This window comes from Oncorhynchus gorbuscha, linkage group LG18 (genome assembly GCF_021184085.1).
Source record: "Oncorhynchus gorbuscha isolate QuinsamMale2020 ecotype Even-year linkage group LG18, OgorEven_v1.0, whole genome shotgun sequence".
Classification (NCBI taxonomy): domain Eukaryota; kingdom Metazoa; phylum Chordata; class Actinopteri; order Salmoniformes; family Salmonidae; genus Oncorhynchus; species Oncorhynchus gorbuscha.
This window is the reverse complement of record NC_060190.1, coordinates 74263435-74273434: the sequence shown is the minus strand read 5'-3', so window position 1 is coordinate 74273434 and position 10000 is coordinate 74263435. Positions and strand designations below refer to the sequence as shown.

The following is a 10000-nucleotide window of genomic DNA, read 5'->3' as shown; positions in this document are numbered from 1 at the left end:
GACTAACTGTGTCTGTTCTCTCCTGACAGGGCTCGTTGGGTCCCCGTGGTCCACCCGGACCCTCTGGTAAACCTGGAGACGACGTAAGTAGAACTACTGACACCTTCACTGTCAAACACACAACTGGAGACTCTTCCACAGGCTATTGAGGAAGTGTTTGATACTTGAAACTAACACTGTCAAACACAGCCCCCCCCTCCCCCCCCGATCCATACACACGAATGTTGGCTGCTGGCAGACTGTTCACCAATAAAGTTTAAAAAAACACTATAAAGTGTTGTTACACTGTCCTAAACAATTCCCCACGCATAGAAACGTCATGCCAACTAGGGCCAGGAGGTTTTCCTGATGAGGCAATGTTACATGGTGATCCCTCAGGGCCTTCTACGGTCCATCTGGTAAAGTCCATGTGTGAGGCAGTCAGTATAACACTCTCCTTCCAAACTTCTCCCACACCCATGTATTCTCCCCTCCACAGTCACAATGACATGTTTTCCCCATTGGCTCGGTGACTGGTCATGTGATCATGATGATAAACGGTCATCTGATATGAATGTGATAATCATTACAGCTCCCAGCGGTACTGTATCTGCACCGAACACCGTCTCCACCAACCCACCACCGTATCCCATCGTCCCCACCAACCCACCACCGTATCCCATCGTCCCCACCAACCCACCGTATCCCATCGTCCCCACCAACCCACCGTATCCCATCGTCCTCACCAACCCACCACTGTATCCCACCAACCCCACCAACCCACCACCATATCCCATCTTCACCACCAACCCCACCACCATATCCCATCTTCACCACCAACCTCACCAACCCACCACCATATCCCATCTTCACCACCAACCCCACCACCATATCCCAGCTTCACCACCAACCCACCAACCCACCACCATATCCCATCTTCACCACCAACCCCACCACCATATCCCATCTTCACCACCAACCCCACCACCATATCCCATCTTCACCACCAACCCACCAACCCACCACCATATCCCATCTTCACCACCAACCCACCACCATATCCCATCTTCCCCACCAACCCACCACCATATCCCATCTTCCCACCAACCCCAACCCACCACCAACACCATATCCCATCTTCACCACCAACCCACCACCATATCCCATCTTCACCACCACCAACCACACCACCATATCCCATCTTCACCACCAACCCCACCACCCATATCCCATCTTCACCACCAACCCCACCAACCCCACCCCATATCCCATCTTCACCACCAACCCACCACCATATCCCATCCACCATATCCCATCTTCACCACCAACCCCACCAACCCCACCCCCACCATATCCCATATCCCATCTTCACCACCAACCCACCAACCCCCACCCCATCTTCACCACCACCATATCCCATCTTCCCCACCAACCCACCACCCCATCTTCAACCCCCACCACCATATCCCATCTTCCCCACCAACCCACCACCATATCCCATCTTCCCCACCAACCCACCACCACCACCAACCCCACCAACCCACCACCATATCCCATCTTCACCACCAACCCACCACCATATCCCATCTTCACCACCAACCCCACCAACCCACCACCAACCCACCACCATATCCCATCTTCACCACCAACCCCACCACCATATCCCATCTTCACCACCAACCCCACCACCCACCACCATATCCCATCTTCACCACCACCACCACCACCACCCATCTTCACCACCAACCCACCACCATATCCATCTTCACCACCAACCCAACCAACCCACCACCATACCATCTTCACCACCAACCCAACCCACCCCCACCATATCCATCTTCACCACCAACCCACCACCATATCCCATCTTCACCACCAACCCCACCAATCCCACCCCCACCACCATATCCCATCTTCACCACCAACCCACCACCATATCCCATCTTCACCACCAACCCACCACCGTATCCCATCTTCCCCACCAACCCCACCAACCCACCCCCATATCCCATCTTCACCACCAACCCCACCAACCCACCACCATATCCCATCTTCCCCACCAACCCACCACCAACCCACCCCATATCCCATCTTCACCACCAACCCACCACCACCATACCACCAACCCACCACCATCCCATCTTCACCACCAACTCCACCAATCCCACCACCAACCCATACCATCCCATCTTCACCACCAACCCACCACCATATCCCATCTTCACCACCACCCCACCACCGTATCCCATCTTCACCACCAACCCACCACCATATCCCATCTTCACCACCACCCCACCACCGTATCCCATCTTCACCACCAACCCAACCAACCCACCACCATATCCCAGCTTCACCACAAACCCCACCAACCCACCACCATGTCCCATCTTCACCACCAACCCACCACCATATCCCATCTTCCCCACCAACCCACCACCATATCCCATCTTCACCACCAACCCCACCAACCCACCACCATATCCCAACTTCCCCACCAACCCACCACCATATCCCATCTTCACCACCAACCCCACCAACCCACCACCATATCCCAACTTCCCCACCAACCCACCACCATATCCCATCTTCACCACCAACCCCACCAACCCACCACCATATCCCATATCCCATTCACCACCCATCTTCACCACCAACCCACCACCATATCCCATCTTCACCACCAACCCACCACCATATCCCATCTTCACCACCCATCTTCCCACCAACCACCACCATATCCCATCTTCACCACCAACCCCAACCACCATATCCCATCTTCACCACCAACCCACCACCATATCCCATCTTCACCACCAACCCACCACCATATCCCATCTTCACCACCAACCCACCACCATATCCCATCTTCACCACCAACCCAACCACCATATCCCATCTTCACCACCAACCCACCACCATATCCCATCTTCACCACCAACCCACCACCATATCCCATCTTCACCACCAACCCACCACCACCATATCCCATCTTCACCACCAACCCACCACCATATCCCATCTTCACCACCAACCCCCACCAATCCCACCACCATATCCCATCTTCACCACCAACCCCAACCAACCCACCACCATATCCCATCTTCACCACCAACACCCACCACCATATCCCATCTTCACCACCAACCCACCACCATATCCCATCTTCACCACCAACCCCACCAACCATATCCCATCTTCACCACCAACCCACCACCATATCCCATCTTCACCACCAACCCAACCAACCCACCACCATATCCCATCTTCACCACCAAACCAACCAACCCACCACCATATCCCATCTTCACCACCAACCCAACCAACCCACCACCATATCCCATCTTTACCACCAACCCAACCACCATATCCCATCTTCCCCACCAACCCACCACCATATCCCATCTTCACCACCAACCCAACCAACCCACCACCATATCCCATCTTCACCACCAACCCCACCAACCCACCACCATATCCCATCTTCACCACCAACCCACCACCATATCCCATCTTCACCACCAACCCACCACCATATCCCATCTTCACCACCAACCCAACTTCAACCCACAACCATATCCCATCTTCACCACCAACCCCACCAACCCACCACCATATCCCATCTTCACCACCAACCCAACCAACCCACCACCATATCCCATCTTCACCACCAACCCAACCAACCCACCACCATATCCCATCTTCACCACCAACCCACCACCATATCCCATCTTCACCACCAACCCCACCAACCCACCACCATATCCCATCTTCACCACCAACCCACCACCATATCCCATCTTCACCACCAACCCACCACCATATCCCATCTTCACCACCAACCCACCACCATATCCCATCTTCACCACCAACCCACCACCATATCCCATCTTCACCACCAACCCACCACCATATCCCATCTTCACCACCAACCCACCACCATATCCCATCTTTCACCACCAACCCCACCAACCCACCATCCACCACCAACCCACCACCATATCCCATCTTCACCACCAACCCACCACCATATCCCATCTTCACCACCAACCCATATCCACCAACCCACCACCATATCCCATCTTCACCAACCAACCCAACCAACCCACCACACCACCATATCCCATCTTCACCACCAACCCACCACCATATCCCATCTTCACCACCAACCCCACCAACCCACCACCATATCCCATCTTCACCACCAACCCACCACCATATCCCATCTTCACCACCCATCAACCCACCACCATATCCCATCTTCACCACCAACCCACCACCATATCCCATCTTCACCACCAACCCACCACCATATCCCATCTTCACCACCAACCCACCACCGTATCCCATCTTCACCACCAACCCCACCAACCCACCACCATATCCCATCTTCACCACCAACCCACCACCGTATCCCATCTTCACCAGTGACTGACTCCTGTGGAATCTAAGACTTAATTCAACTCCGATGGAGTCAAATGTAACACTGTTTTGGGGTTTATATTGGTCCCACACCCATATTGTGTTAAAACTACTCTGGTCATGGTGTTAATATTTGAGTTAAAATGACATATCTGACTCACAAAGAGCTGCTTAAATTCAACTTCAACTGACATTTTACTTTTTTTCGATGTTGTTGTTTTTAAATCAGCTCCCTTGACATTTTACAATTTAATGTGTTGTTTTGAATTAACAATCAATTTCAGCAGAGTTCAATTCCCTTTGAGTTATAAGGGTGTAAACTGTCCCATTATGGTGCTTTGTTATGTGTTGTTATGTGATATCCCTGTTAGAGCTTCCTGCAAGTGGAATTTAACAGGGATTTATACAGTCCCACATAATGGGTAATGGGTGTGGGACCAAAGAAACCTCAAAAGACCCCCCCCCCTACTTACCCCCACCACACAACCTAGTCGCTTTGGATAAAAGCGTCTGCTAAATGGCATATATTATTATTATTATTAACCTGCATTAAGTATGTCTGTCAGAGTAGGGGAGGGGAAATTATAACTGAAGACTACCTGTCATAACTATCTCACTAATGTTTGCAATAAATCCAAATCCCTTACAGATTGGATTAGTTTAGGGGAAAAATGTTTCTCATTCTTTGTGTAGCTTAAAAGATAAATAACAATCAATGTACTGAAACAAACATTTTGGAAAATCAACCTGCAACATAGCATCCTGGGAAAATATTGCCATTGAGGCCTGTCCCATCCATAGATGTAACTTCCTGTCTCTGGTTTCTCTTAATGAAGTTAAAAGTTCACCGTCTCAATCACCTCCAGTTATCAACATTAACTCTAAGACTCTAAGTAGAGACAATTTAACCCCCCCAAATTTTAACACTGTGATTTCAACTATCCTTGATTTATTGTGTACGGTCCCTTTCTATGTCTTGTTCAATGCATTGTCTTATGGCTACTATGTGTAAATCCTTCATTATAATTGCTATAAATAGATATGCAGTTAGGGAGGGTAAAGAAATTAAAAATTAATATTGGAAATGCAATTCCTCCATTTAGCCACTAGGTGGTACCAGGCTGACCCAACAGTCATGTATCCGTCTATCCCCCAGGAAGCACTATTTGCTAACTGAATTTCAATTTTCAAACTAATTAGCATCAAAACCTAAATATGTTAATTATTTATTGATTCATAAATTTTTAAATCTTTTTTATCTTTTACTATTTATGTGTTGTTTTTTTATTTTTTTAAATCTTTTACTATTTAGGTATTATATTATTATTTTTTTTAATTAAATATTTTACTATTTAGGTATTATATTATTTTTATTTTTTAAAATCTTTTACTATTTAGGTATTATATTATTTTTATTTTTTCTAAAATCTTTTACTATTTATGTGTTGTATTTTTTTGTTCATTGAATATTGTAACTAACTGGCCTACTGGCCCTCTTCTCCCTTCCGTCCTGTCTCTGCTGTAGGGTGAGGCTGGCAAACCCGGCAAAGGTGGTGAACGTGGACCTTCTGGTCCTCAGGTATGGTTTCATTATCTCTTCATCATCTGTTATTGGTTAATTCATATGGAATATAGCTCTTATTGGTTAATTCATATGGAATATAGCTCTTAATTTATCCCTATAGTTATCTGTTATTGGTTAATTCATATGGAATATAGCTCTTAATTTATCCCTATAGTTATCTGTTATTGGTTAATTCATATGGAATATAGCTCTTAATTTATCTCTTTATCATCTGTTATTGGTTAATTCATATGGAATATAGCTCTTATTGGTTAATTCATATGGAATATAGCTCTTAATTTATCTCTTTATCATCTGTTATTGGTTAATTCATATGGAATAAACAACAGTCTTATTGAACGTCGCTGATCCACAGACAACGGTGCTTTACCCAGTGGTGTTCTCTTGTAATTTACTGCCTATTGATTAGGCTACTTTTCCTCTGTATAATGACGTTTGGTAGCACCTTATTTTACACTATATTGCTTGCTTGCTCTTAATTTATCCCTTCATTTATCTGTTATTGGTTAATTAATATGTAATATAGCTCTTAATTTATCTCTTTATCATCTGTTATTGGTTAATTAATATGTAATATAGCTCTTAATTTATCCCTACATTTATCTGTTAATTTATCTACTCACAGTTTTCTCTCAACCTATTCATGCTGCCTCAGTAATTACATTTGTACACACACTATCCCAATCTGATCAGTCAAGAAGAGAAGAGTATTTGACATACATAACAGGCATACCATCTACAGTCAGAAGATTCTCCAAGATGATTCAGTCAGATACAGTCCAGTTAGAAGACTCTCCAAGATGATTCAGTCAGATACAGTACAGTTAGAAGACTCTCCAAGATGATTCAGTCAGATACAGTCCAGTTAGAAGACTCTCCAAGATGATTCAGTCAGATACAGTACAGTTAGAAGACTCTCCAAGATGATTCAGTCAGATACAGTCCAGTTAGAAGACTCTCCAAGATGATTCAGTCAGATACAGTACAGTTAGAAGACTCTCCAAGATGATTCAGTCAGATACAGTCCAGTTAGAAGACTCTCCAAGATGATTCAGTCAGATACAGTCCAGTTAGAAGACTCTCCAATATGATTCAGTCAGATACAGTACAGTTAGAAGACTCTCCAAGATGATTCAGTCAGATACAGTCCAGTTAGAAGACTCTCCAAGATGATTCAGTCAGATACAGTACAGTTAGAAGACTCTCCAAGATGATTCAGTCAGATACAGTCCAGTTAGAAGACTCTCCAAGATGATTCAGTCAGATACAGTCCAGTTAGAAGACTCTCCAAGATGATTCAGTCAGATACAGTACAGTTAGAAGACTCTCCAAGATGATTCAGTCAGATACAGTCCAGTTAGAAGACTCTCCAAGATGATTCAGTCAGATACAGTCCAGTTAGAAGACTCTCCAACATTTACATTACATTTACATTTAAGTCATTTAGCAGACGCTCTTATCCAGAGCGACTTACAAATTGGTGCATTCACCTTATGACATCCAGTGGGACAGTCACTTAACAATAGTGCAGCTAAAACTTAGGGGGGTGGGGTGAGAGGGATTACTTAACCTATCCTAGGTATTCCTTAAAGAGGTGGGGTTTCAGGTGTCTCCGGAAGGTGGTGATTGACTCCGCTGTCCTGGCGTCGTGAGGGAGTTTGTTCCACCATTGGGGGGCCAGGGCAGCGAACAGTTTTGACTGGGCTGAGCGGGAGCTGTACTTCCTCAGTGGTAGGGAGGCGAGCAGGCCAGAGGTGGATGAACGCAGTGCCCTTGTTTGGGTGTAGGGCCTGATCAGAGCCTGGAGGTACTGAGGTGCCGTTCCCCTCACAGCTCCGTAGGCAAGCACCATGGTCTTGTAGCGGATGCGAGCTTCAACTGGAAGCCAGTGGAGAGAACGGAGGAGCGGGGTGACGTGAGAGAACTTGGGAAGGTTGAACACCAGACGGGCTGCGGCGTTCTGGATGAGTTGAAGGGTTTAATGGCACAGGCAGGGAGCCCAGCCAACAGCGAGTTGCAGTAATCCAGACGGGAGATGACAAGTGCCTGGATTAGGACCTGCGCCGCTTCCTGTGTGAGGCAGGGTCGTACTCTGCGGATGTTGTAGAGCATGAACCTACAGGAACGGGCCACCGCCTTGATGTTAGTTGAGAACGACAGGGTGTTGTCCAGGATCACGCCAAGGTTCTTGGCGCTCTGGGAGGAGGACACAATGGAGTTGTCGACCGTGATGGCGAGATCATGGAACGGGCAGTCCTTCCCGGGAGGAAGAGCAGCTCCGTCTTGCCGAGGTTCAGCTTGAGGTGGTGATCCGTCATCCACACTGATATGTCTGCCAGACATGCAGAGATGCGATTCGCCACCTGGTCATCAGAAGGGGGAAAGGAGAAGATTAATTGTGTGTCGTCTGCATAGCAATGATAAGAGAGACCATGTGAGGTTATGACAGAGCCAAGTGACTTGGTGTATAGCGAGAATAGGAGAGGGCCAAGAACAGAGCCCTGGGGGACACCAGTGGTGAGAGCGCGTGGTGAGGAGACAGATTCTCGCCACGCCACCTGGTAGGAGCGACCTGTCAGGTAGGACGCAATCCAAGCGTGGGCCGCGCCGGAGATGCCCAACTCGGAGAGGGTGGAGAGGAGGATCTGATGGTTCACAGTATCGAAGGCAGCCGATAGATCTAGAAGGATGAGAGCAGAGGAGAGAGAGTTAGCTTTAGCAGTGCGGAGCGCCTCCGTGATACAGAGGAGAGCAGTCTCAGTTGAATGACTAGTCTTGAAACCTGACTGATTTGGATCAAGAAGGTCATTCAGAGAGAGATAGCGGGAGAGCTGGCCAAGGACGGCACGTTCAAGAGTTTTGGAGAGAAAAGAAAGAAGGGATACTGGTCTGTAATTGTTGACATCGGAGGGATCGAGTGTAGGTTTTTTCAGAAGGGGTGCAACTCTCGCTCTCTTGAAGACGGAAGGGACGTAGCCAACGGTCAGGGATGAGTTGATGAGCGAGGTGAGGTAAGGGAGAAGGTCTCCGGAAATGGTCTGGAGAAGAGAGGAGGGGATAGGGTCAAGCGGGCAGGTTGTTGGGCGGCCGGCCGTCACAAGACGCGAGATTTCATCTGGAGAGAGAGGGAGAAAGAGGTCAGAGCACAGGGTAGGGCAGTGTGAGCAGAACCAGCGGTGTCGTTTGACTTAGCAAACGAGGATCGGATGTCGTCGACCTTCTTTTCAAAATGGTTGACGAAGTCATCTGCAGAGAGGGAGGGGGGGGAGGGGGCGGAGGATTCAGGAGGGAGGAGAAGGTGGCAAAGAGCTTCCTAGGGTTAGAGGCAGATGCTTGGAATTTAGCGTGGTAGAAAGTGGCTTTAGCAGCAGAGACAGAGGAGGAAAATGTAGAGAGGAGGGAGTGAAAGGATGCCAGGTCCGCAGGGAGGCGAGTTTTCCTCCATTTCCGCTCGGCTGCCCGGAGCCCTGTTCTGTGAGCTCGCAATGAGTCATCGAGCCACGGAGCGGGAGGGGAGGACCGAGCCGGCCTGGAGGATAGGGGACATAGAGAGTCAAGGGATGCAGAGAGGGAGGAGAGGAGGGTTGAGGAGGCAGAATCAGGAGATAGGTGGGAGAAGGTTTGAGCGGAGGGAAGAGATGATAGGATGGAAGAGGAGAGAGTAGCGGGGAGAGAGAGCGAAGGTTGGGACGGCGCGATACCATCCGAGTAGGGGCAGTGTGGGAGGTGTTGGATGAGAGCGAGAGGGAAAAGGATACAAGGCAGTGGTCGGAGACTTGGAGGGGAGTTGCAGTGAGGTTAGTGGAAGAACAGCATCTAGTAAAGATGAGGTCGAGCGTATTGCCTGCCTTGTGAGTAGGGGGGAAGGTGAGAGGGTGAGGTCAAAAGAGGAGAGGAGTGGAAAGAAGGAGGCAGAGAGGAAAGAGTCAAAGGTAGACGTGGGGAGGTTAAAGTCGCCCAGAACTGTGAGAGGTGAGCCGTCCTCAGGAAAGGAGCTTATCAAGGCATCAAGCTCAT

At 48.5% G+C, this 10000-nt stretch overlaps 1 protein-coding gene across 2 annotated transcripts in view; it reads left to right on the top strand.

The window, feature by feature from the left end:
- Window positions 1-10000, top strand: part of col2a1b (collagen, type II, alpha 1b) — a 129639-nt gene that overhangs the window by 48023 nt on the left and 71616 nt on the right. For both annotated transcript variants that reach the window (XM_046312669.1, XM_046312667.1), the window contains 2 exons: window positions 30-83; window positions 5924-5977. In XM_046312669.1, coding sequence (XP_046168625.1) covers window positions 30-83; window positions 5924-5977 — 108 coding nt within the window. The remainder of the gene's footprint in view (window positions 1-29; window positions 84-5923; window positions 5978-10000) is intronic.